Below are 27,819 nucleotides of genomic sequence, written 5' to 3' on the forward strand. Positions count from 1 at the left end.
GGCCAACACTGAGAAAATGACCTTTGTGCTTCAGCTCTAGCAATGCCCCATCTTAAAGTGGAAGATTTGCATGGGAAACGTAACTACGAAAAGACCCCACATTAGTAACTTGTGAGTTATTCTGAGCTACAATCTTCCCCCTAAAACCACTTATGTGGTTTGTTTGTGCTCTGTGAGTCACAGTACTGTTCCAAGCCCTATAACTTGTAGCTGCCAAGTCCTATAGTCCCTCAAGTGGTGACTCTAACCTCTGGCAGCCAATCTACAGCTGGCCATACACATACAAACGTTTGTTCAGGTATGGGATCCATTATCCAAAAACCTGTTATGCAAAAGGCTTTGAATTACCGGAAGGCCATCTTCTATAGACTCCATTTAAATCAAATAACTACAAATTTTCTTTTCTTTTCTACAATTTTTCAATGTTCTTTTTGTTTGTATTAATAAAACAGTAGATTATACAGGTATGGGATCTGTTATCTGGAAACCCATTATCCAAAAAGTTCCAAATTAGGGGAAAGCCATCTCCCATAGACTCCATTATAAGCAAATAATTGGAATTTTTAAAAATGATTCCCTTTTCTCTGTAATAATAAAACAGTACCTTCTACTTGATCCCAACTAAGATATAATTACCCCTTATTGGGGGCAGAACAGCCCTATTGGGTTTATTTCATGGTTAAATGATTCCCTTTTCTCTGTAATAATAAAACAGTACCTGTACTTGATCCCAACTAAGATATAATTACCCCTTATTGGGGGCAGAACAGCCCTATTGGGTTTATTTCATGGTTAAATGATTCCCTTTTCTCTGTAATAATAAAACAGTACCTGTACTTGATCCCAACTAAGATATAATTACCCCTTATTGGGGGCAGAACAGCCCTATGGGTTTATTTAATGGTTAAATGATTCCCTTTTCTCTGTAATAATAAAACAGTACCTGTACTTGATCCCAACTAAGATATAATTACCCCTTATTGGGGGCAGAACAGTCCTATTGGGTTTATTTAATGGTTAAATGATTCCCTTTTCTCTGTAATAATAAAACAGTACCTGTACTTGATCCCAACTAGATATAATTACCCCTTATTGGGGGCAGAACAGCCCTATTGGGTTTATTTAATGGTTAAATGATTCCCTTTTCTCTGTAATAATAAAACAGTACCTGTACTTGATCCCAACTAAGATATAATTACCCCTTATTGGGGCAGAACAGCCCTATTGTGTTTATTTAATGGTTAAATGATTCCCTTTTCTCTGTAATAATAAAACAGTACCTGTACTTGATCCCAACTAAGATATAATTACCCCTTATTGGGGCAGAACAGCCCTATTGGGTTTATTTAATTTTTATATGATTTTTTAGTAGACTTAAGGTATGGAGATCCAAATTACAGAAAGATCCCTTAGTCAGAAAAACTCCAGGTCCAGAGCATTCTGGATAATGGGTTCCATACTTGTACTTAATCCCAGCTAAGATATAATTAATCCTTATTGAAGGAAAAACCTAATTGGTTTATTTAATGTTCACTTTATTTAAAGTATAGTGATCCAAATTACAGAGTTTCCTTATACGGAAGACCTGTACTCATACCTGTATTACATGTGTGAGGAAGAGACAGAGCAGAACTTTAACCCAGCGCTGCCCTGACAATTCCATGGGACAAATACAAAGGGAAATATAGTAGAGTGTTCCGTTAAAGGCTATCCCCCCCCACTCTACTGATGCTGACATGAAGCTTAGTACCTAGTTGAGGAGTCAGGCCCATAACTGATGTTAAAAGGTATAGTAGGATGGAGCACGCCAAGACAACTATGTTTAGTAAAAATAAAATAACCTTTTATTTCTAGCTTCCATTAAAAACATATTGCAAAAATAGAACTGAAACCCCCCAGCTTGACGCGTTTCATGGCTCAAGGCCACTTCATCAGAAGCTATAAGCGGGGTATCACACCCACCAGTTCCTTATATACCATTCAGTGACTCACACCCACACCTACTTTAACCCCATGTATGCCAAATAATTACATACCATATCATATTCATTAAACCATGTAGCCTAAAGGTATGGTCCAAGCCACACCCTCAGGATACAACCTATGGTTCAAACATGGTTATATAAATAAATAAATAAATAGTGAAAGAAAAATAAAAATACTTTAGAAAAAGAGACAAATACAATTATGTTTGACATCAAACCCTTCAATATTCATGAGGATATCAATCCCGAACTATCTCATAACCATATACAGTGTTATAGTGCACAACCCATAAAAAATATGTATATATATATAGATTTAAAAACAAATTGTATCCTAAACACATGCTGGAAAAAAGCCATATAGTGCATCAAACCAGGATTTCTATCCATGTTATATAATATGCATGTAATAATGTCAAGGTATAACTTGTATTCAGTACCAATGTGATGCTAATGGGCTAACAATAACAGGAAACTTTCCATTCCCTGTTTAGACCACCATACAACTCTATAGTTTTCAGATAATACATCCAGTATACCTCTCTCTCCGATAATTTTTTGTCAAGTTCTCCCTTTCTGATATTCCATCTGGGTTTGTCTATGATTTGGAAGGTAATATTACACTTCTTATTATGTGTCTCTATTGCGTGTTTGGCAATAGCCGATCTACGGTCATTCCTCCCAATGGCTGATATGTGTTCAAGGAACCTGATGCCTGCCCCCCGGATGGTCTTGCCCACATATTGGGATCCACAGTCACAAGTGGCCAAATAGACCACACCCTTCGACTGGCAGTTAAAATATTGGGGGATATTATAAGAGCGTCCCGTATTGGTACTCATAAACATTTTTGATACCCTCATCAAACTACAGGCTTTACATCTATTCCTTCACATTTGTAGGTGCCCCTATAGCGCATCCAAGCTGTTCCCTGATTATCTTGATCAGTAGAATATAAACTTTTGGAGACCCATGAAGCAATATTTCTAGCCCTCCTGAAAATGAACCGTGGTTTATCATCCAGGATCCTGGATAGATCTGGGTCTTGTAATAAAACACCCCAATGTTTATTTATACTTCTTTGGATCTCAGAGACTCCTTTACCATAGGTCATGCTAAACCTAGGTATAAAACTAGGTTTGTACCTAGAACCCACTTTATGTTCTCGCTGTCGGTGTCCTGTATCATTAAGTAAGTCAAACCTATTAGTGGCTACTGCTCTCTCGTAAGCCTCTTTGATGGTTTGGGTATCATAGCCTCTTTGCACAAACCGATCCCACAGTTGCATGGCCTGGTTTTGAAAGGAATCCCAAGAAGAACATATGCGTCTCAGACGCAGAAATTGTCCCACTGGGATGCCTCTCTTACAATTCACAGGATGTCCACTGTCTGAATGTAAAAGCGTGTTACGAGTAATTGTTTTCCGATAACTGATGTTGATGTGTTGCACAGATATGTAGTTCTTGTTTAGGGAAAGGATACTGCTGACAAGTGGAAACATTTGTGTAGAACAGACAATTTCTATTTTTTAATGCCAATAAGACTGCACATTACTCCTTCATTATCATTTTTATCATATAAAAACACAGACAGGATATTACACGTGTGCCCAAGGTGGCCGCCGGTTTGCCAGTTCTCCTTACTCAGCCGATTCTTATTTTTCACAACTCATAAGCTGCCCTGTTGTTCCACCGTACGTAGCGAGACATACAGCTACTGCCTATAAAAATGGGTCGTATTGAACTAGATGGCAAGGTGGTCAGTGGGTGCCATGATCATTCAGCTAGCGCCACTGTAAAACCCAAATTCCATTGTTTATGAACACACCCATGCCCATTATAAAGGCATTTAAAAATCCCAGCTGTCAATCATATATTGCCTGCCCCGCCTCTATGCCTAAGGCATAGAGGCGGAGCAGGCAATATATGATTGACAGCTGGGATTTTTACTTTCCATTCAGCACTTCCTAGATGTCGCTGCCATTCTCACCCCTCCCAGGCATCTGGTCCTCCGTTCTATCACATAAACAAGATGGTGCCTCCCTGCTTGTAAAGACTGTAGGAAACAAGATTTACTTTATTTAAATAGTTTCAAGTTTATTTTGCTCAACTTACATAATAGAAATACATTTGGAATTATTTCTAAGGGTGACCGTTCCCCTTTAAATATGTTGTATTACTTGTAGGGTTTTATTTGCCCCAATGATGAGTATTTTCCCTATAAAAGGTTTTGCAAAGACTATCCCTTGAACCAGCCAGCCTGTACGGGTACCTGTAGGGAACAAAAAGGTTGTGGGTTGGAGCCAGAGAGCCAGGCCCAGCACTGAGCGTGACAGAGAGGTTGCCAATTGGGTTTCACAAGAAAGCAGTAATAAGACTCTGCTTAATAAGGGAGCCATGGAATTGCAGTTGTAGCCTGGGCCCCACCTGAGACGAATAAGCAGGGGCCCCAGTCTGTAGCTCACAGCCTTAAGGTGACTATGGATGAGCTGGAGGCATGTCTGCAGCCGAGGGCCCACGAATCAGTGGTGCTGGCTGATACATTAGATAGGTACAAGAAGGGTTTATTTCCCTATGCATTTGCCTAATCCTTCTGGTTTCCCTAGCTTCTATGAAGGTATAACGTTCACCCTTACATAAACTGCCATTGTTCCTTCCTGAGCAACACAACATGATGAGCTGTTTATCTGCCCCAGTGCCCCAGCCCAGCCCAGGGTTAGCAGTGAGAAGGCAGAACCTACACAGGTGCCATGGCTAGGGATGAGCCTAATACAGCACTGCAGGGAGCTCTGTATGACATCATTGTACAATCCGGCCCTCCCTCCCACAATATGTAAACATGGTGCCCTGCCATACATAGGCACCCCCTCACTCTTACAGATAGCAGCCCTACCTACCCCCGGCCTTACAGGCACACTACTCCCACCCCTGCCCATCTCCATCAGGTAACACAAAGCAAACAGAGCCGCCACACTGCCCCTAGCGGCACTAGCGGTACTGCAGCTCCCTTCCCCGCTAGCGCTGTGCGGCCAAAGGGGACGCGCTACGTTCCGTCACTTCCGCCTGACGTCACCCAATTGGCTGCACTCTGGGTAAGAGGAGGAAGCTTACATAGCGGGGCTGTTAATGGAAGCGGCTAGGGCTTGACGTCATTTCCTGTATATGGTTCGCAATTGTTGTGCTTTATTGTGTCCGTGACCGAGGGGCTAGCGCTCTCCGCTGCTACAGAGATATAGGTGATCCGGGGCTGTAGGGCGGGCTGTGTGCCGCTACATCGGCTGTGTGTGTGTGTGGGAGGGATGGGGAGGGGGCTGTGCGCAAACATGTGTGTGTATAGGGACAGCGGGGGGCTGTGTGTGTGTATAGAGACAGCTGAGGGATGTGTGTGTGTATAGAGACAGCTGAGGGATGAACGTGTGTATAGAGACAGCTGAGGGATGTGTGTGTGTATAGAGACAGCTGAGGGATGTACGTGTGTATAGAGACAGCTGAGGGATGTACGTGTGTATAGAGACAGCTGAGGGATGTACGTGTGTATAGAGACAGCTGAGGGATGTGTGTGTGTATAGAGACAGCTGAGGGATGTACGTGTGTATAGAGACAGCTGAGGGATGTGTATGTGTAGAGACAGCTGAGGGATGTGTGTGTGTATAGAGACAGCTGAGGGATGTGTGTGTGTATAGAGACAGCTGAGGGATGTGTGTGTGTATAGAGACAGCTGAGGGATGTACGTGTGTATAGAGACAGCTGAGGGATGTGTGTGTGTATAGAGACAGCTGAGGGATGTACGTGTGTATAGAGACAGCTGAGGGATGTACGTGTGTATAGAGACAGCTGAGGGATGTACGTGTGTATAGAGACAGCTGAGGGATGTGTGTGTGTATAGAGACAGCTGAGGGATGTACGTGTGTATAGAGACAGCTGAGGGATGTGTATGTGTAGAGACAGCTGAGGGATGTGTGTGTGTATAGAGACAGCTGAGGGATGTGTGTGTGTGTAGAGACAGCTGAGGGATGTGTGTGTGTGTATAGAGACAGCTGAGGGATGTGTGTGTGTATAGAGACAGCTGAGGGATGTACGTGTGTATAGAGACAGCTGAGGGATGTGTGTGTGTATAGAGACAGCTGAGGGATGTGTGTGTGTAGAGACAGCTGAGGGATGTGTGTGTGTAGAGACAGCTGAGGGATGTGTGTGTGTGTAGAGACAGCTGAGGGATGTGTGTGTGTGTAGAGACAGCTGAGGGATGTGTGTGTGTATAGAGACAGCTGAGGGATGTGTGTGTGTAGAGACAGCTGAGGGATGTGTGTGTGTATAGAGACAGCTGAGGGATGTGTGTGTGTATAGAGACAGCTGAGGGATGTGTGTGTATAGAGACAGCTGAGGGATGTGTGTATAGAGACAGCTGAGGGATGTGTGTGTGTGTAGAGACAGCTGAGGGATGTGTGTGTGTATAGAGACAGCTGAGGGATGTGTGTGTGTATAGAGACAGCTGAGGGATGTGTGTGTGTGTGTAGAGACAGCTGAGGGATGTGTATGTGTAGAGACAGCTGAGGGATGTGTGTGTGTATAGAGACAGCTGAGGGATGTGTGTGTGTGTATAGAGACAGCTGAGGGATGTGTGTGTGTGTAGAGACAGCTGAGGGATGTGTGTGTAGAGACAGCTGAGGGATGTGTGTGTAGAGACAGCTGAGGGATGTGTGTGTGTATAGAGACAGCTGAGGGATGTGTGTGTGTATAGAGACAGCTGAGGGATGTGTGTGTGTGTAGAGACAGCTAAGGGATGTGTGTGTGTATAGAGACAGCTGAGGGATGTGTGTGTATAGAGACAGCTGAGGGATGTACGTGTGTATAGAGACAGCTGAGGGATGTACGTGTGTATAGAGACAGCTGAGGGATGTGTGTGTGTATAGAGACAGCTGAGGGATGTGTGTGTGTATAGAGACAGCTGAGGGATGTGTGTGTGTATAGAGACAGCTGAGGGATGTGTGTGTGTATAGAGACAGCTGAGGGATGTGTGTGTGTATAGAGACAGCTGAGGGATGTGTGTGTGTATAGAGACAGCTGAGGGATGTACGTGTGTATAGAGACAGCTGAGGGATGTGTGTGTGTATAGAGACAGCTGAGGGATGTACGTGTGTATAGAGACAGCTGAGGGATGTGTGTGTATAGAGACAGCTGAGGGATGTGTGTGTATAGAGACAGCTGAGGGATGTGTGTGTGTATAGAGACAGCTGAGGGATGTACGTGTGTATAGAGACAGCTGAGGGATGTGTGTGTGTGTATAGAGACAGCTGAGGGATGTACGTGTGTATAGAGACAGCTGAGGGATGTACGTGTGTATAGAGACAGCTGAGGGATGTACGTGTGTATAGAGACAGCTGAGGGATGTACGTGTGTATAGAGACAGCTGAGGGATGTGTGTGTGTATAGAGACAGCTGAGGGATGTGTGTGTGTATAGAGACAGCTGAGGGATGTGTGTGTGTATAGAGACAGCTGAGGGATGTGTGTGTGTATAGAGACAGCTGAGGGATGTGTGTGTAGGCAGTGGGTATAGAGACAGCACAGCTGAGGGATGTATAGAGACAGCTGAGGGATGTATAGAGACAGCTGAGGGATGTATAGAGACAGCTGAGGGATGTATAGAGACAGCAGATGGATGTATAGAGACAGCTGAGGGATGTGTAGAGACAGCAGATGGATGTATAGAGACAGCAGAGGGATGTGCGTGTGTTTAGAGACAGCTGAGGGATGTGTATGTGTAGAGACAGCAGATGGATGTGTATGTGTAGAGACAGCTGAGGGATGTGTATGTGTAGAGACAGCTGAGGGATATATAGAGACAGCAGAGAGATGTGCGTGTGTTTAAAGACAGCAGAGGGATGTGTAGAGACAGCAGGTGGCTGTGTAGAGACAGCAGAGGGATGGGTAGAGACAGCAGAGGGATGTGTATGTATAGAGACAGCTGAGGGATGTATAGAGACAGCAGAGGGATGTGTATGTGTAGAGACAGCAGATGGATGTATAGAGACAGCTGAGGGATGTATAGAGACAGCAGAGGGATGTGCGTGTGTTTAGAGACAGCTGAGGGATGTGTATGTGCAGAGACAGCAGATGGATGTATAGAGACAGCAGAGGGATGTGTATGTGTAGAGACAGCTGAGGGATGTATAGAGACAGCAGAGGGATGTGCGTGTGTTTAGAGACAGCTGAGGGATGTGTATGTGTAGAGACAGCTGAGGCATGTGTATGGGTAGAGACAGCAGATGAATGTATAGAGACAGCTGAGGGATGTGTATGGGTAGAGACAGCTGAGGGATGTGTATGGGTAGAGACAGCTGAGGGATGTGTATGGGTAGAGACAGCTTGTGGCTGTGTAGAGACAGCAGAGGGATGTGTATGTATAGAGACAGCTGAGGGATGTGTAGAGACAGCTGAGGGATGTGTAGAGACAGCTGAGGGATGTGTAGAGACAGCTGAGGGATGTGCGTGTGTAGAGACAGCTGAGGGATGTGTAGAGACAGCTGAGGGATGTGCGTGTGTAGAGACAGCTGAGGGATGTGTAGAGACAGCTGAGGGATGTGTAGAGACAGCTGAGGGATGTGTAGAGACAGCTGAGGGATGTGTAGAGACAGCTGAGGGATGTGTAGAGACAGCAGAGGGATGTGCGTGTGTTTAGAGACAGCTGAGGGATGTGCGTGTGTTTAGAGACAGCTGAGGGATGTGCATGTGTAGAGACAGCAGAGGGATGTGCATGTGTAGAGACAGCAGAGGGATGTGCATGTGTAGAGACAGCTGAGGGATGTGCATGTGTAGAGACAGCTGAGGGATGTGCATGTGTAGAGACAGCTGAGGGATGTGCATGTGTAGAGACAGCTGAGGGATGTGCATGTGTAGAGACAGCTGAGGGATGTGCATGTGTAGAGACAGCTGAGGGATGTGCATGTGTAGAGACAGCTGAGGGATGTGCATGTGTAGAGACAGCTGAGGGATATATAGAGACAGCAGAGAGATGTGCGTGTGTTTAGAGACAGCTGAGGGATGTGTATGGGTAGAGACAGCTGAGGGATGTGGATGGGTAGAGACAGCTGAGGGATGTGGATGTGTAGAGACAGCTGAGGGATGTGTATGTGTTTTTAGAGACAGCAGAGGGATGTGTATGTGTAGAGACAGCAGAGGGATGTGTATGTGTAGAGACAGCAGAGGGATGTGTATGTGTAGAGACAGCTGAGGGATGTGTATGTTTGTGTTTACAGACAGCAGAGGGATGTGTATGTGTTTTTAGAGACAGCAGAGGGATGTGTATGTGTAGAGACAGCAGAGGGATGTGTATGGGTAGAGACAGCTGAGGGATGTGTATGGGTAGAGACAGCTTGTGGCTGTGTAGAGACAGCAGAGGGATGTGTATGTATAGAGACAGCTGAGGGATGTGTATGGGTAGAGACAGCTGAGGGATGTGTATGGGTAGAGACAGCTGAGGGATGTGTATGGGTAGAGACAGCTGAGGGATGTGTATGGGTAGAGACAGCTGAGGGATGTGTATGGGTAGAGACAGCTGAGGGATGTGTATGGGTAGAGACAGCTGAGGGATGTGTAATGGGTAGAGACAGCTGAGGGATGTGTATGGGTAGAGACAGCTTGTGGCTGTGTAGAGACAGCAGAGGGATGTGTATGTATAGAGACAGCTGAGGGATGTGTAGAGACAGCTGAGGGATGTGTAGAGACAGCTGAGGGATGTGTAGAGACAGCTGAGGGATGTGTAGAGACAGCAGAGAGATGTGCGTGTGTTTAGAGACAGCAGAGGGATGTGCGTGTGTAGAGACAGCTGAGGGATGTGCATGGGTAGAGACAGCTGAGGGATGTGTATGTGTAGAGACAGCTGAGGGATGTGTATGGGTAGAGACAGCTGAGGGATGTGTATGGGTAGAGACAGCTGAGGGATGTGGATGTGTAGAGACAGCTGAGGGATGTGTATGTGTTTTTAGAGACAGCAGAGGGATGTGTATGTGTAGAGACAGCTGAGGGATGTGTATGTTTGTGTTTACAGACAGCAGAGGGATGTGTATGTGTTTTTAGAGACAGCAGAGGGATGTGTATGTGTAGAGACAGCAGAGGGATGTGTGTGTGTATAGAGACAGCTGAGGGATGTGTGTGTGTATAGAGACAGCTGAGGGATGTGTGTATGTGTAGAGACAGCAGAGGGATGTGTGTGTGTATAGAGACAGCAGAGGGATGTGTATGTGTAGAGACAGCAGAGGGATGTGTGTGTGTATAGAGACAGCTGAGGGATGTATGTGTGTTTAGCGACAGCTGAGGGATGTATGTGTGTTGAGACAGCTGAGGACTGTATAAAGATGGCAGAGGGATGTGCGTGTGATTAGAGACAGCAGAGGGATGTGTATGTGTGTGTAGAGACAGCTGAGGGATGTGTATGTCTGTGTAGAGACAGCAGAGGGATGTGTATGTGTGTGTAGAGACAGCAGAGGGTTGTCTGTGTAGAGACAGCTGAGGAATGTGTATGTGTAGAGACAGCTGAGGGATGTATAGAGACAGCAGAGAGATGTGCGTTTGTTTAGAGACCGCTTAGGGGGGTGTGTGTGTGTGTAGAGACAGCCGATGGATGTGTATGGGTAGAGACAGCTGAGGGATGTATAGAGACAGCTGAGGGATGTGTATGGGTAGAGACAGCTGAGGGATGTATAGAGAAAGCTGAGAGACGTGTAGAGACAGCTGAGGGATGTGGATGTGTAGAAACAGCAGAGGGATGTATAGAGACAGCTGAGGGGTGTGTATGTGTGTGTGTAGAGACGGCAGAGGGATGTGTTTGTGTGTGTAGAGACGGCAGAGGGACGTGGATGTATAGAGACAGCAGAGGGATGTGTATGTTTGTGCTCAGAGACAGCAGAGGGATGTGTATGTTTGTGTTTAGAGACAGCAGAGGGATGTGTATGTTTGTGTTTAGAGACAGCAGAGGGATGTGTATGTTTGTGTTTTTAGAGACAGCAGAGGGATGTGTATGTGTGTGTAGAGACAGCTGAGGGATGTGTAGAGACCGCAGAGGGATGTGTGTGTTTAGAGACAGCTGAGGGATGTAGAGACAAGAGGCTGTGTAGTGATGGCAAGAGGCTGTGTGGGCCGGGAGACTGCAGGAGGCTGTGTGGGCCGGGAGACTGCAGGAGGCTGTGTGGGCCGGGAGACTGCAGGAGGCTGTGTGGGCCGGGAGACTGCAGGAGGCTGTGTGGGCCGGGGAGACTGCAGGAGGCTGTGTGGGCCGGGAGACTGCAGGAGGCTGTGTGGGCCGGGAGACTGCAGGAGGCTGTGTGGGCCGGGAGACTGCAGGAGGCTGTGTGGGCCGGGAGACTGCAGGAGGCTGTGTGGGCCGGGAGACTGCAGGAGGCTGTGTGGAGTCTGCAGGAGGCTGTGTGGAGACTGCAGGAGGCTGTGTGGAGACTGCAGGAGGCTGTGTGGAGACTGCAGGAGGCTGTGTGGAGACTGCAGGAGGCTGTGTGGGCCGGGAGACTGCAGGAGGCTGTGTGGGCCGGGAGACTGCAGGAGGCTGTGTGGGCCGAGAGACTGCAGGAGGCTGTGTGGGCCGAGACACTGCTGGAGACGCGTGGGTTGGGCTAAGGGCAGAGGCGTCAGTGCTTAGAGGAATAACAGACAGTGTTACAGTTACACTTGTGCATTTATTTATTATTATCTGTTCAGCCAATAGAGACGCTTCGAGTGACAAAGGATCGACGTTCTGATTGGGCGTCATGTTTCACTTTATGAGAGACACCGAGCCACAAGACCCGGCCATGTTCCTCATGTGAGTGTGCGGCCAATACGACTGCCAGCCTTGTGTGCAAGTGCCACCCAGAGTCTCACACTGTTCCTCTCTTACAGGGACCCGTTCGCTCTGCATCGCCAGCACATGCGCCACATGTTCTCCGGGGACTACGGCGTGTCCCCCTTCCTGAGCCTCACCGACGGCAGTGTCAGGGGGCTTCCCCGGCCCGCCCCCTCGCGCACAATACAGGTCAGAGTCCCCCCTTTATGTCTCAGCCATGCTGCTTACCTCTGGGAACAACTGCACTCTATAGGTCGCTGCCAGTCACATGTTCTGTATGTGCTGAGTCTGTGCAACTGAACAACAGAAGCAAATGGCTGCCATTGTATCCTGTACCTGCCTGGCACATTCTGCTCAACCTCAGTGTCATTGTGCAAATACAATGGCTGGGAGTTACAGTTGAATTAAACCATTTGGGCAAATTACATATGGAGTAAAACATTACCGATGATGTTGCTCATAGCAGCCAATCAGATGCTTTGCTTTGGTTTTCTAATTGTTTTTTATTGCTTGAATGGTTGTTGCCATGGGCAACATCACTGGTAATGCTACACTTTTTACACAGCATGATAAGTATACCCCCTATAACTGTGTGTAAGCCCCCTTACACTTTATTTCTCCAACTTTAAAACATAGGAACAAAGAAAATAGTAATTGGGGGACGTGCTCCATAAACACTGATTTTCCAGGGTTCCTCACCCAAATCACCTCTAGGGTCCCATTTAACCTAGCAACCAGGCAGTGATTTGAAAGAGAGACAGGAATATGAATAGAGGAGGGCTTAGATAAAAAGATACGTACTAAAAAGGAAAAATAACAATAAAACTGTGGCCTCTCAGCAATAGTTTTTTGCTGCTGGGGTCAGTGACCCCCCCCCCCCTCCTATTTGAAAGAGTCAGAAGAAGGCGGCAAATAATTTTTTTTTAAAAAAACTATACAAACTAAAAAATGAAGACCAATTAACATACTAAAGGTTAACCTGAAGATGAGCCACCCCTTTATTAATAGGAAAGGAACATCCCAGTGCAATGCATTGTGGGTTATTCCGTTCCTGCATGCTGTCTGTAAGCTGTGGAGAAGTTGTTACAGTTTGTAACATCAATGTTTTAGTCCCTCCTCCCCTGCCAGGATTTCAAATGATACAGAAAGAGAAGAACTGTTTTGCAGCTGGATTTCAGCATATAAATGGTATTTATTCCTACTGTTTGAAGGAACAGATTACAGGGATAGGGATATTAGGGGTTTCTGTGTAGTTCCCCTTTAACCAAATACTGGCACGTAACTGTACGGTGAGTGTGGCACAATAATCTTTGGCTCACTGTGCTGAGAGTTTGCTTGTTTCCCTGTGTTCCTTGTTGTACTGGATTTTCTATCTCACAATGACTTCCTTTCCTTTCCATGTTCCCTCTCGGTGCTGCCGTCATCGTGGCCCTTACCAGCAAGGTGCGGTTACCCCTTATGGCATGATGGGAATGGTGAGTGCAACAGTAGCAAGCACGTGTACTGTACATTAAAGGGAAAATATACCTCTCAGATGTACTGTACATTAAAGGGAAAGTATACCTCTCAGATGTACTGTACATTGAAGGGAAAATATACCTCTCGGATGTACTGTACATTAAAGGGAAAATATACCTCTCGGATGTACTGTACATTAAAGGGAAAATATACCTCTCAGATGTACTGTACATTAAAGGGAAAATATACCTCTCGGATGTACTGTACATTAAAGGGAAAATATACCTCTCGGATGTACTGTACATTAAAGGGAAAATATACCTCTCGGATGTACTGTACATTAAAGGGAAAATATACCTCTCGGATGTACTGTACATTAAAGGGAAAATATACCTCTCGGATGTACTGTACATTAAAGGGAAAATATACCTCTCGGATGTACTGTACATTAAAGGGAAAATATACCTCTCGGATGTACTGTACATTAAAGGGAAAATATACCTCTCGGATGTACTGTACATTAAAGGGAAAATATACCTCTCGGATGTGCTGTACATTAAAGGGAAAATATACCTCTCGGATGTGCTGTACATTGAAGGGAAAATATACCTCTCGGATGTGCTGTACATTGAAGGGAAAATATACCTCTCGGATGTACTGTACATTAAAGGGAAAATATACCTCTCGGATGTACTGTACATTGAAGGGAAAATATACCTCTCGGATGTGCTGTACATTGAAGGGAAAATATACCTCTCGGATGTGCTGTACATTGAAGGGAAAATATACCTCTCGGATGTACTGTACATTAAAGGGAAAATATACCTCTCGGATGTACTGTACATTGAAGGGAAAATATACCTCTCGGATGTACTGTACATTGAAGGGAAAATATACCTCTCGGATGTACTGTACATTGAAGGGAAAATATACCTCTCGGATGTACTGTACATTAAAGGGAAAATATACCATCTCTCTAACCAGGAACAAGATTAGGGACAGGTTGAAAGACTCTGCCAGTCTGCATGGTGACGGGGAAAGGGTCTGTAGGAGTCAGAGGCCGACTAATCTCCTTTATCATGGTTTCCTCTCAGTCTGAGTAACTATGTCTGTCTGTAAAACAGACAGTTTCAATAGTGTTTAGGTACATTTTTTACATAAGGGTGCGTAATTTGCCCTTTTAATGAACAGAACAACCAGAAGCGCAGGCATTCAGACCAGTAATACATTTGTGTTATGTGGGTTGATGGAGTTCATTAATCAATTATGAAGCAATTATCTAAACCTCCTCGATAAAAATGAATCTCTTTACCAAAAGGCTTTTGGTAAATGAGGCTATGTTTTATAGAAAACATGTGTCCCCCCTGGAGGTGTGGTCTAATAGATCCCACAATCCACTGGGGGAAGATAATACTATTTTTGTCATATGTTTGTGCTCATTATACACATGCATTGGCACCAACATGGCCGCCTACAGCCGGAGCTCCCTACGTAGGTTGCACAGTGGCCCCGGGGGGCATTATCTTGCAAGAATAGTATTGTTTTCCCCAATTGGAGTCCAAGCTCTATTAGACTGGGGGGGAAACATGACACACATCCGCCTGTAAAGGAAATGCTAATACTGCTAACAGCCATGTAGGTAGGGAAATATTGCGGCCTGTTATAGATTAGACAAAAAAGATAAATCATGTAAAGAAATGTTTAGATTTTTTCTCTTGATGTGGTGGCATGATTTGTGTGTACTATAGTATGTAGGTCAGTGTGACCCGTGAGTCATGCCTTTAACTCTATAGCAACTCAGGCATTCGCTGTGCTCTCGGGGTTACGGCACCGTCTCTTTGTTTCATAGATGTGGGAAATGGATATTTTATGTGGTACGGAATGTTTGAGTCTGCTTTCAGATGAACTCGGGCTGGGGAATTGGTACATATTGTGGGAGGCACAGTAGCCATGCTGTCTAGAGCCGTCTTTTGTTGCCTTTTTGTTATATGGGGCCTAGATAGCTTGGGGGTGAGTATCCGTATCTAAAGTACAAGGTCTCATTTGCAGAGTGCAAAAACAATTGGCATGTTTTTGCTTGATGCAGTGGGTCCCTGTACCCCCTGACCTGCAGTACAAGGATGCATTGCACCCACAGTGCTGGGCTTTGTACCTTGTGCTAGGGTCAAATTGTAGGAACAGGCACAAGTGCCTCATAGATAGGCCCCAGTGTGGCAATGTTGCCCGTAGGATTAATGAATAAGACCTACAGTACAGACAGTTAGTCTTTGCCGGTTAAAGCCCAAAGAAGAGCAACTAAATGGTATGGAAGTGCTCCATAATGAGGAAAGAGGGGCAGGTTTTAATAAAGTCGCACTGGGGAAAAGGTGCTTAAGGGGAGAGATATTCATGTATTAATCCAGGGGTCCCCAGCCTCTAGAGAGCAACACAAGCACCATAGAAGTTCATGGAGGAGCCAAATAAGGGCTGTGATAGGGTGCATAGAGGCCCCTAATAGCCAATCAGCTTACAGGGGGCTTTATTTGGTAGTAACTCTTGTTTTTATTCAACCAAAACTTGCCCCCAAGTCAGGAATTCAAACATAACTCCCTGGTTTGGGGGCACTGAGAGCAACATCCAAGGAGTTGGGGAGCGACATGTTGCCCCCGAGCCACTGGTTGGGGATCACTGTATTCATTTATAAGGGGGCCTTATAATAAACACTCTGACACTTTATTCAGCAGAAGGCTGTTCCAACTGACACGAGGGCACCCATTACGATTAGTAGAAAGGAGGTTCCAACTAAATATTCAGAAAGGGTTTGTTGCAGAGAGCTGTGAAGGTATGGGATCAGTGGTACTGGCTGATACATTAGATAGCATAGCAGGAGGGGGGAGCCAATCACAGCCCTGCAGTCACATAAGCACAGACAGGCTTCAGTTCCCTATCAGGTCAGCCTAGCTGCTGATTGGTTCCTATCCTACAGTGCAGTGTGCTGAGTGCCGGCCCCCCCTGCCCAGAGAACTCAGCCAGCAGGAAGTGGAACAGGTGGGCGGGGCTAGTGGGGTTTTGGGGGAATTTCTCAATAAATTAGTCCAAAAAACAACTTTTTTTTAGGCGCAATCCTTCTATGTTTAGAGGAGTATAATTCCCTGGTACATTCCTAATATTTACATGATATGTCAGCAGATCTGTGGGAGGGAGGATATTCTGCGCTGTTCTGGTTGGGTCCATTAAAGGCTTATTTATTTATATCTGCTATTTTCAGGACCTTATGTGCCCCCTAATTGATTTGCACTTGGGAGCCCCACCCAGAGCAGCCATTATTGGACCAGTCAGTTGGTATAGAGCATAAGCTGCCCTCGTTCCATAGCTAATGAGCTCACACTCCATATTACAGGGCGACTTGGCACCTTTAGGAATACATTACAATAAGTGTGACATATAGACACGGGCCCCTCCTCCCTAATAGCAATGGTTCCAGTATGTAATGCTGTTTCCTGCTTTCTTAAAGGGGAGGTTTATCTTTATGTCAGCTTTCACTGTATTATAAGCAACATTTTAATTGGTCTTCATCTATTTTTTTTTTTTTACAGTTTTTAAATCAATCTGCAGCCTTCAAATGGGGGTAACTCACCCAAGCAGCCAAAAAAAACTATTGCTTTTTATTCCTTCTCTTTTCATACAGGACCTTTTCTATTACTCTATCAGTCTCAATTAAACCTCTCCCTGGTTGCTAAGGTAATTTGGACCCTAGCAACTGGCTGCTGAAACTCAAAAATGGAGAGCTGCTGAACAAAAAGTGAAATAACTAAAAAACTATGAATAATAAATAATGAAGACCAATTGCAAAGTGTCTCTCTCTATATCATTATTACTCTCTATATCAGTGCCCAGTTATCTAACCCTGACCTCTGTCTGTCTGTGCCTAGGGCGGCGGATTTATGGACATGTTTGGGATGATGAACGACCTTGTGGGTAATATGGTGAGTATCTTGATCTTCTTTATTGATTTTACCTCAGTTTTGTCACCGCCTACATGTATAACAACTTAGTGTTTTATTTAGATGCATGGAATACCTAATTCCTCCAGTTAGCTTCTTTGTGACCGTCCAATGAGTGGCTGCCCCCGGGGCTACACAACGGGGTATTTATATAAACTATAGTAGGGTTTCTGTAGCAAACACCCCAGCTGTACCAGTGCAGGAATGGCTGCCCCCGGGGCTACACAGCGGGGTATTTATATAAACTATAGTAGGGTTTCTGTAGCAAACACCCCAGCTGTACCAGTGCAGGAATGGCTGCCCCCGGGCTACACAGCGGGGTATTTATATAAACTATAGTAGGGTTTCTGTAGCAAACACCCCAGCTGTACCAGTGCAGGAATGGCTGCCCCCGGGGCTACACAGCGGGGTATTTATATAAACTATAGTAGGGTTTCTGTAGCAAACACCCCAGCTGTACCAGTGCAGGAATGGCTGCCCCCGGGGCTACACAGCGGGGTATTTATATAAACTATAGTAGGGTTTCTGTAGCAAACACCCCAGCTGTACCGGTGCAGGAATGGCTGCCCCCGGGGCTACACAGCGGGGTATTTATATAAACTATAGTAGGGTTTCGGTAGCAAACACCCCAGCTGTACCGGTGCAGGAATGGCTGCCCCCGGGGCTACACAGTGGGGTATTTATATAAACTATAGTAGGGTTTCTGTAGCAAACACCCCAGCTGTACCGGTGCAGGAATGGCTGCCCCCGGGGCTACACAGCAGGGTATTTATATAAACTATAGTAGGGTTTCTGTAGCAAACACCCCAGCTGTACCAGTGCAGGAACGGCTGCCCCCGGGGCTACACAGCGGGGTATTTATATAAACTATAGTAGGGTTTCTGTAGCAAACACCCCAGCTGTACCAGTGCAGGAACGGCTGCCCCCGGGGCTACACAGCGGGGTATTTATATAAACTATAGTAGGGTTTCTGTAGCAAACACCCCAGCTGTACCGGTGCAGGAACGGCTGCCCCCGGGGCTACACAGCGGGGTATTTATATAAACTATAGTAGGGTTTCTGTAGCAAACACCCCAGCTGTACCGGTGCAGGAATGGCTGCCCCCGGGGCTACACAGCGGGGTATTTATATAAACTATAGTAGGGTTTCTGTAGCAAACACCCCAGCTGTACCGGTGCAGGAACGGCTGCCCCCGGGGCTACACAGCGGGGTATTTATATAAACTATAGTAGGGTTTCTGTAGCAAACACCCCAGCTGTACCGGTGCAGGAATGGCTGCCCCCGGGGCTACACAGCGGGGTATTTATATAAACTATAGTAGGGTTTCTGTAGCAAACACCCCAGCTGTACCAGTGCAGGAACGGCTGCCCCCGGGGCTACACAGCGGGTATTTATATAAACTATAGTAGGGTTTCTGTAGCAAACACCCCAGCTGTACCAGTGCAGGAATGGCTGCCCCCGGGGCTACACAGCGGGGGTATTTATATAAACTATAGTAGGGTTTCTGTAGCAAACACCCCAGCTGTACCGGTGCAGGAATGGCTGCCCCGGGGCTACACAGCGGGGTATTTATATAAACTATAGTAGGGTTTCTGTAGCAAACACCCCAGCTGTACCGGTGCAGGAATGGCTGCCCCCGGGGCTACACAGCGGGGTATTTATATAAACTATAGTAGGGTTTCTGTAGCAAACACCCCAGCTGTACCAGTGCAGGAATGGCTGCCCCCGGGGCTACACAGCGGGGTATTTATATAAACTATAGTAGGGTTTCTGTAGCAAACACCCCAGTTGTACCAGGGCAGGGCAACAGTACATTATATTGTAATTACTTTTATACACTTTCATCATTTTTTGGTGTTACTGCCCCTTTAAGCAAACTAAAAAATCATTTAACCACTGAATAAACCCTGTAGGATTGTTAGTTACAAGGTTCTGCTTTATTATTGCAGAGAAAAAGGAAATTATTTAAATAAAAGATTATTTGCTTCTATGAAAGATGGCTTTCCTGTAATACTGAACTTTCTGGATAAGGGAGCCCATACCTGTATTTCATTCCTTGGCAATACTTTCCTGCTTGTTCCCTGTATTATTATGGGTCTTTTATGGTTTCTAGAATGTAGGAAACGAATGCATTTTGCACTATATGTATTTCCCCCTTTGTCTTGCTTGTTTCCTGCCTCCTACTCTATTGTCCTTTATTTCCCTACACCCGCTCTGTGCCAGCCGACCAACCCTGCCCCATGAATCAGCCGCGTGTGGGACCAGTAAGCCAGGAGCGAATCGGAGTGGGAGAGTTGGTATAGCAACTCGCATTAAGTGATTTGTCTGCTATTCCCACAGTGTCCATGCAAAGTGGCAAAATATACATTAAATAATAGTTCCCTTGTCCCTCAGCACTTTTGCCTTTAGTTATTTCCTCTCTGCTTTGTTTCTTTTGCCTTTATTCTCTAAGGGTGAAGACACATGGAGCTACTTAGTAGCAGCTACTTGTCACGGCTACTTAAATAGACAATGCTGATCATTTATTGATAATTGTCTCTACGTGTGTTTTAGCAGAGGCAATTCTCGGTATTGTCTATGACCGAACCCAAAAAACTGGGTTTGGTGCATCCCTACTAATAACTACCCCCCCAGTCATCCTCTGATCTGCACCTCTTACTGTTTTACAGGAGCAAATGACATCTGGATCAAACTGCCAGACCTTCTCTTCTTCCACGGTTATCTCATATTCCAACATGCCAGGGGGCAACACCCCCAAAGTGTATCAGGAGACCACACAGACTCGCATGGCGCCAGGGGGGGTAAGTAGCGCCCACAGCAATCCATTAGCCCCCTCTACTGTGGGACCATTTACTGGCCTGTCATTTCATGATGGGGATCTTGTTAGCTTACTGAAGTAGTAACAAAGATTTATTCCTAGTTTGAGTAGTGCCTTTGCTATTTTTAGTCTCTTAATTATTTCAATAATTGGTCAGCAGCTCTCCAGTTTGGAGTTATAACAGCTATGTTGCTAGGGTCCATATTACCTTAGCAACCAGGGAGTGGCTTGATTGAGAGACTGATATATGAATAGGAGAGGGGCTGGATAGAAAGATAAGGAATAAAAAGTAACAATAAAACTAGAGCCTCACAGAGCAATAGGTGTTTGGCTGCCGGGGTCAGTGACCCCCATATAAAAGCTGCAAAGAGGCAGAAGAATTGGGCAAATATTGGGGGAAAAAACTATAAAAATGAAGACTAATTGGGAAAACTGCTACAGATATGCCATTCCATAACGTAGTAAATGTTAAAATAAAGGTGAAATACCTCCTTAACTGGTACTTAGCCCTTTAATAGAGTAGGTGCTTCTAGTACATGTAGGAATGGCAGCTCCCCCCCCCCCCAGAGAGAAGGGTAAATGTTCCGCTGCGGAAGGTTCTACCCTGCCTGTTTGCATTGGGGCTTCCCTCCCATTCGCTCAGTGCTGTAGCCCCAGGCTTTGTCTGTGCTGTGATTTTTGCAATTTGCAAGTAATTAACACATCAGAGCAGGTAGCGGCCGCAGATGCCACAGGCTGGCAGTTAGGAGTTGGCAGTAACAGCCCGAGGGTGTGCAACATATGAGCATCCGTGTAACGTGACATAAGTGTTACTGGGGCTCTATCGAAGTGACATATGGCGGTGGGAAACCATGTGACAGCTCCGGGGGGGGGGTGGGGTGTCCTTGTAATTATTATAATCTGCTTAACCAAGTAGGGAATCCACCATTGTCCTTACACTGTGTGGCAATAGCATTCAGTACTTTCCTGTCAGGGCTGAATATCCTTATTCTAAATGCTCCCATTTAGCCCACATGTGCAGCTTACAGTCTAAGGTCCCTATCACATTCCCATCAGTCCCTGCCCCAGTGAGCTTACAATCTAAGGTCCCTATCACATTCCCATCAGCCCCTGCCCCAGTGAGCTTACAATCTAAGGTCCCTATCTCATTCCCATCAGCCCCTGCCCCAGTGAGCTTACAGTCTAAGGTCTCTATCTCATTCCCATTAGTCCCTACCCCAGTGGAGCTTTCACTCTAAGGTCCCTATCTCATTCCCATCAGTCCCTGCCCCAGTGAGCTTACAGTCTAAGGTCCCTATCTCATTCCCATCAGCCCCTGCCCCAGTGAGCTTACAATCTAAGGTCCCTATCACATTCCCATCAGTCCCTGCCCCAGTGAGCTTTCACTCTAAGGTCTCTATCTCATTCCCATCAGTCCCTGCCCCAGTGAGCTTACAATCTAAGGTCCCTATCACATTCCCATCAGCCCCTGCCCCAGTGAGCTTACAATCTAAGGTCCCTATCACATTCCCATCAGTCCCTGCCCCAGTGAGCTTTCACTCTAAGGTCTCTATCTCATTCCCATCAGTCCCTGCCCCAGTGAGCTTACAATCTAAGGTCCCTATCCCATTCCCATCAGTTCCTGCCCCAGTGAGCTTACAATCTAAGGCCCATATCACATTCCCATCAGTCCCTGCCCCAGTGAGCTTACAATCTAAGGCCCCTATCACATTCCCATCAGTCCCTGCCCCAGTGAGCTTACAATCTAAGGTTCCTATCACATTCCCATCAGTCCCTGCCCCAGTGGAGCTTACAATCTAAGGTCCCTATCACATTACCATCAGCTCCTGCCCCAGTGAGCTTACAATCTAAGGTCCCTATCACATTCCCATCAGTCCCTGCCCCAGTGAGCTTACAATCTAAGGTCCCTATCACATTCCCATCAGTCCCTGCCCCAGTGGAGCTTACAATCTAAGGTCCCTATCACATTACCATCAGCCCCTGCCCCAGTGAGCTTACAATCTAAGGTCCCTATCTCATTCCCCTCAGTCCCTGCCCCAGTGAGCTTACAATCTAAGGTCCCTATCTCATTCCCATCAGTCCCTGCCCCAGTGAGCTTACAATCTAAGGTCCCTATCACATTCCCATCAGTCCCTGCCCCAGTGAGCTTACAATCTAAGGTTCCTATCACATTCCCATCAGTCCCTGCCCCAGTGAGCTTACAATCTAAGGTCCCTAACACATTCCCATCAGTCCCTGCCCCAGTGGAGCTTACAATCTAAGGTCCCTATCACATTACCATCAGCTCCTGCCCCAGTGAGCTTACAATCTAAGGTCCCTATCTCATTCCCATCAGCCCCTGCCCCAGTGGAGATCCCTATCACATACACACACTAGGGTGTATGGCAGAGGGCAGTGGGTATTACCCAGAGCAGCTCATCGGGCAGCACCTTACACCTTTATATGACAGCAGACAGGTGGCTGCAGAGTGGCTGCTGGGAGACAGAGGGACTGTTGGGTTTATAGCGCTTTGTTCCCCTGCAGATTCGCGAGACACGGCGCGCAGTACGGGACTCCAACAGCGGCATGGAGCAAATGAGCATCGGCCATCACATCAGAGACCGATCCCACATTGTGCAGCGCTCACACAACCGACGTACAGGAGACCAGGAAGAGAGGCAAGAGTTCATCAACATGGATGAAAGTGAGTATTTGCCTGTCATTTACTGACGTTTATATTCCAGTTGCCCTGCCTCCAAGGTTGTCTTTGATTGGCTTAAGTTGCCCTTTAATTTTGCACTCCCCTTACCACTGTGTGCCTCTAACTAGCCTGTTATTTACAAGTGCAAACATACTGTCCCCCCTCTCGGGTTATGTGTGGTACACTCCGCCACTCGCTGGGCTGTACATGCCATGTGACCTGGGGAGGAGCCATAGCTGCGCTGGTTACTAGGCTTCCATGAAACCCAAATGCCTGACTAGTTGCTTCTCATTGGCTCGCCAGATGATGCTGCTAGTTTTGATGAAGAATGGAGCCGGCAGACGACCCGTTACAGAGGGCAGCGAGGAGTGGCTTACAGGAGACAGGGGGCTGCAGAAGATCAGCTCGCTATCCAGGGACCAGAAGATAACACTGCCAGGCCATCCCGCCGCTACGACTGGTGAAACTGTGAGTAAATACTGTCAGCCATGTATTTCTGCTTCTTTCCTTTCCTTTAATGCCCTTGGGCCAAACTCCCCCACCCTTTGTGCCCCACAATCAGGCATTGCTCATAACAAGGATAGCTACAAGAACCCCCCCCATACTGTGATACTGTGGGAACCTCTGATGTAAATGAAAGACCGGCGCTAACCCACCTCCAAAGGGCTCGAAACCTTCCCCTCTTTAGTTTTCAATAGAAGCCCCAGATATTAGATTTTTTTTTCTATTTACATCTACTTTCCATTATTTCTTTAGCATATTGCATGCATTTCCTAGAACGCTGTGCCTTTAAGCTTCTGCCAGTCCCTTGCTGACATAGTCTTCATAGTTATTCTCCCACTTGCCCTTACTTTCCCTTTCCCCCGCACCTGCTTAGGCTGCCATGTCCCTTTCTTAAACTTGCTTATTCTAGCGTGGCTCCCTCCCATCTCTGCTTGATTCCGCCCTGCCCTTCTTATTCTAGCTTGGCTCCACCCTACCTTGCTTTGTCTGCCCCACCCTGTTTGTTTTGGCTTGGCTCCACCTCAACCCCTGCTTAGTCTGGCTTGACTTCAGGCTTGCTTCCCTCCCTCCCGCCCCTGCTCAGCCGGGCTCGATAGACTCCCGCCCCTGCTCAGCCGGGCTCGATAGACTCCCGCCCCTGCTCAGCCGGGCTCGATAGACTCCCGCCCCTGCTCAGCCGGGCTCGATAGACTCCCGCCCCTGCTCAGCCGGGCTCGATAGACTCCCGCCCCTGCTCAGCCGGGCTCGATAGACTCCCGCCCCTGCTCAGCCGGGCTCGATAGACTCCCGCCCCTGCTCAGGCCGGGTCGATAGACTCCCGCCCCTGCTCAGCGGGCTCGATAGACTCCCGCCCCTGCTCAGCCGGGCTCGATAGACTCCCGCCCCTGCTCAGCCTGGGCTCGATAGACTCCCGCCCCTGCTCAGCCGGGCTCGATAGACTCCCCGCCCCCTGCTCAGCCGGGCTCGATAGACTCCCGCCCCTGCTCAGCCGGGCTCGATAGACTCCCGCCCCTGCTCAGCCGGGGCTCGATAGACTCCCGCCCTGCTAGCCGGTCGTAGACTCCGCCCTGCTCAGCCGGGCTCGATAGACTCCCGCCCCTGCTCAGCCGGGCTCGATAGACTCCCGCCCCTGCTCAGCCGGGCTCGATAGACTCCCGCCCCTGCTCAGCCGGGCTCGATAGACTCCCGCCCCTGCTCAGCCGGGCTCGATAGACTCCCGCCCCTGCTCAGCCGGGCTCGATAGACTCCCGCCCCTGCTCAGCCGGGCTCGATAGACTCCCGCCCCTGCTCAGCCGGGGCTCGATAGACTCCCGCCCCCTGCTCAGCCGGGGCTCGATAGACTCCCGGCCCCTGCTCAGCCGGGCTCGATAGACTCCCGCCCCTGCTCAGCCGGGGCTCGATAGACTCCCGCCCCTGCTCAGCCGGGCTCGATAGACTCCCGCCCCTGCTCAGCCGGGCTCGATAGACTCCCGCCCCTGCTCAGCCGGGCTCGATAGACTCCCTCTCACACTTATTCCGATGCTGTACTGCTTTAGTGTTTCGTATGGAAATTCTCACTACTGTTCTCATGCACAACCTTTTACTTTTGCAGTTTGAGATCTGCACATTTGGACTCAACAGATGGAGCAAGAAAACTCAGAATGTTCTGAATATTCCCAAAGGAATAAATCCCCCCTCCCCATGCCACTATTCCGCCACACCTCACTCCTTACCTTCCATACCCCGTTCCTCCCTCCCCATTGTCCCCCAAACTACCTCCAATACTCATCTTTAAACCCCCCTCCTTTTTCGCTTTTAATACCACCCTTCGTTGGTTGGTCACCCCTCGCCGTCCTGATGCTTCCCCCACTTCTACCTCTCGTTCCCAGTCTTTCCAGTGACTTTCCATTCCAGCAAATTTTATATAATTTTGCCAGCAGTAATGTATTCTAAACAATAGGGGAGGTTCAGTAGAGAGGGTGTGACCAAGAGATGGCGCTGTTTTTGTGGGGGGGAGGGGGGGGTTGCAGGGAATGACACTGATGCTGTGCAGGAAGGGGAGGAGTCAGAAAGGAAGAATAGCAGACTGTGCATGAATAGCATAAGGAATGACCCCCGGCCGACAGATGTTCTGCAGCAAGCAGAGACCTACTCATTGCAATGAAGGAATTATCCTGTGGGTGCTGAAGGATTGACGGCATAAATGCTCCGAAGGGCAGAGGGGGGTGACAGGCTCTGCAGAGTGGGGGAAATACGCTCTGCATTAAAGGTTAAATGACACACTTGCACACATGGTGGGAGAGCAGCTGTGAGGGTTTGGAGGGCAGGGTGGGAGACTGGAGCCGTACATCTGATAATGCGTAGGGATTGTAGTATAGTATAGGGTTTTTGTTTAATTTTTTGCAATGTTTATTATTAACTGTTCAGTTAAATTAATAAAGGAGAAGGTGTCACACCGTGCGCCTCCTGTCTGTCTGTCTGTGTGAGTAACGCGCCGCCCTGAGTACTAATATCCCTTGTCTACCCCCAAGTACAACCATGTCCGACTGCTCAGGGGGCTCCTGTCTGTCTGTGTGAGTAACGCACCCCCCTGAGTACTAATATCCCTTGTCTACCCCCAAGTACAACCATGTCAGATTGCTCGGGGGGCTCCTGTCTGTGTGAGTAACGCGCCCCCCTGAGTACTAATATCCCTTGTCTACCCCCAAGTACAACCATGTCCGACTGCTCAGGGGGCTCCTGTCTGTCTGTGTGAGTAACGCGCCGCCCTGAGTACTAATATCCCTTGTCTACCCCCAAGTACAACCATGTCAGATTGCTCGGGGGGCTCCTGTCTGTCTGTGTGAGTAACGCGCCCCCTGAGTACTAATATCCCTTGTCTATCCCCAAGTACAACCATGTCAGATTGCTCGGGGGGCTCCTGTCTGTCTGTGTGAGTAACGCACCCCCCTGAGTACTAATATCCCTTGTCTACCCCCAAGTACAACCATGTCCGACTGCTCGGGGGGCTCCTGTCTGTCTGTGTGAGTAACGCACCCCCCTGAGTACTAATATCCCTTGTCTACCCCCAAGTACAACCATGTCCGACTGCTCAGGGGGCTCCTGTCTGTCTGTGTGAGTAACGCACCCCCCTGAGTACTAATATCCCTTGTCTACCCCCAAGTACAACCATGTCCGACTGCTCAGGGGGCTCCTGTCTGTCTGTGTGAGTAACGCGCTGAGTACTAACATCCCTTGTCTACCCCCATGTACAACCATGTCAGATTGCTCGGGGGGCTCCTGTCTGTGTGAGTAACGCGCTGCCCTGAGTACTAATATCCCTTGTCTACCCCCAAGTACAACCATGTCTGACTGCTCAGGGGGCTCCTGTCTGTCTGTGTGAGTAACGCGCTGCCCTGAGTACTAATATCCCTTGTCTACCCCCAAGTACAACCATGTCCGACTGCTCGGGGGGCTCCTGTCTGTCTGTGTGAGTAACGCGCCGCCCTGAGTACTAATATCCCTTGTCTACCCCCAAGTACAACCATGTCCGACTGCTCGGGGGGCTCCTGTCTGTCTGTGTGAGTAACGCACCCCCCTGAGTACTAATATCCCTTGTCTACCCCCAAGTACAACCATGTCCGACTGCTCGGGGGGCTCCTGTCTGTCTGTGTGAGTAACGCACCCCCCTGAGTACTAATATCCCTTGTCTACCCCCAAGTACAACCATGTCTGACTGCTCAGGGGGCTCCTGTCTGTCTGTGTGAGTAACGCGCCCCCTGAGTACTAATATCCCTTGTCTATCCCCAAGTACAACCATGTCTGACTGCTCGGGGGGCTCCTGTCTGTGTGAGTAACGCGCCCCCTGAGTACTAATATCCCTTGTCTACCCCCAAGTACAACCATGTCTGACTGCTCAGGGGGCTCCTGTCTGTCTGTGTGAGTAACGCGCCGCCCTGAGTACTAATATCCCTTGTCTACCCCCAAGTACAACCATGTCTGACTGCTCAGGGGGCTCCTGTCTGTCTGTGTGAGTAACGCGCCCCCTGAGTACTAATATCCCTTGTCTATCCCCAAGTACAACCATGTCTGACTGCTCAGGGGGCTCCTGTCTGTCTGTGTGAGTAACGCACCCCCCTGAGTACTAATATCCCTTGTCTACCCCCAAGTACAACCATGTCTGACTGCTCAGGGGGGCTCCTGTCTGTCTGTGTGAGTAACGCGCCCCCTGAGTACTAATATCCCTTGTCTATCCCCAAGTACAACCATGTCTGACTGCTCGGGGGCTCCTGTCTGTGTGAGTAACGCGCCGCCCTGAGTACTAATATCCCTTGTCTACCCCCAAGTACAACCATGTCTGACTGCTCAGGGGGCTCAGCGCTTTTGCAGTTTCCTTTCATCTTCACTGCTTGTATCATGAATATGTGATAAGATTGCCCCCTGCTGTTGCTTACAGGCAGTGACCCGACAGAACTGCACCAGTTTAACCAACTGAAGTGTCCCCTGGCTCTTCCCTGCTCCTTTCTATTGCCCCTGTCACACTGAGTGATGAGCTGAGCAGAGAAGGCTCAACAGATGGTTCCTCTATAAGTAACTGAAGCTTT

The 27,819-nt window shown here is 47.8% G+C and overlaps 1 protein-coding gene across 3 annotated transcripts; it reads left to right on the forward strand.

The window, feature by feature from the left end:
• The first annotated feature begins 5,052 nt into the window (after window positions 1-5,052).
• Window positions 5,053-25,707, forward strand: mlf2 (myeloid leukemia factor 2). 3 transcript variants are annotated; one of them, NM_001030499.1, is given in 9 exon segments: window positions 5,053-5,076; window positions 11,691-11,793; window positions 11,871-12,003; window positions 13,254-13,289; window positions 17,184-17,237; window positions 19,925-20,056; window positions 22,597-22,756; window positions 23,057-23,221; window positions 24,849-25,692. In NM_001030499.1, coding segments are annotated over 7 exon segments (729 nt in total). In that variant the 5' UTR covers window positions 5,053-5,076; window positions 11,691-11,740; the 3' UTR covers window positions 23,218-23,221; window positions 24,849-25,692.
• Window positions 25,708-27,819: the final 2,112 nt, after the last annotated feature.

The sequence above is a fragment of the Xenopus tropicalis genome, chromosome 7 (genome assembly GCF_000004195.4).
Source record: "Xenopus tropicalis strain Nigerian chromosome 7, UCB_Xtro_10.0, whole genome shotgun sequence".
NCBI lineage: Eukaryota > Metazoa > Chordata > Amphibia > Anura > Pipidae > Xenopus > Xenopus tropicalis.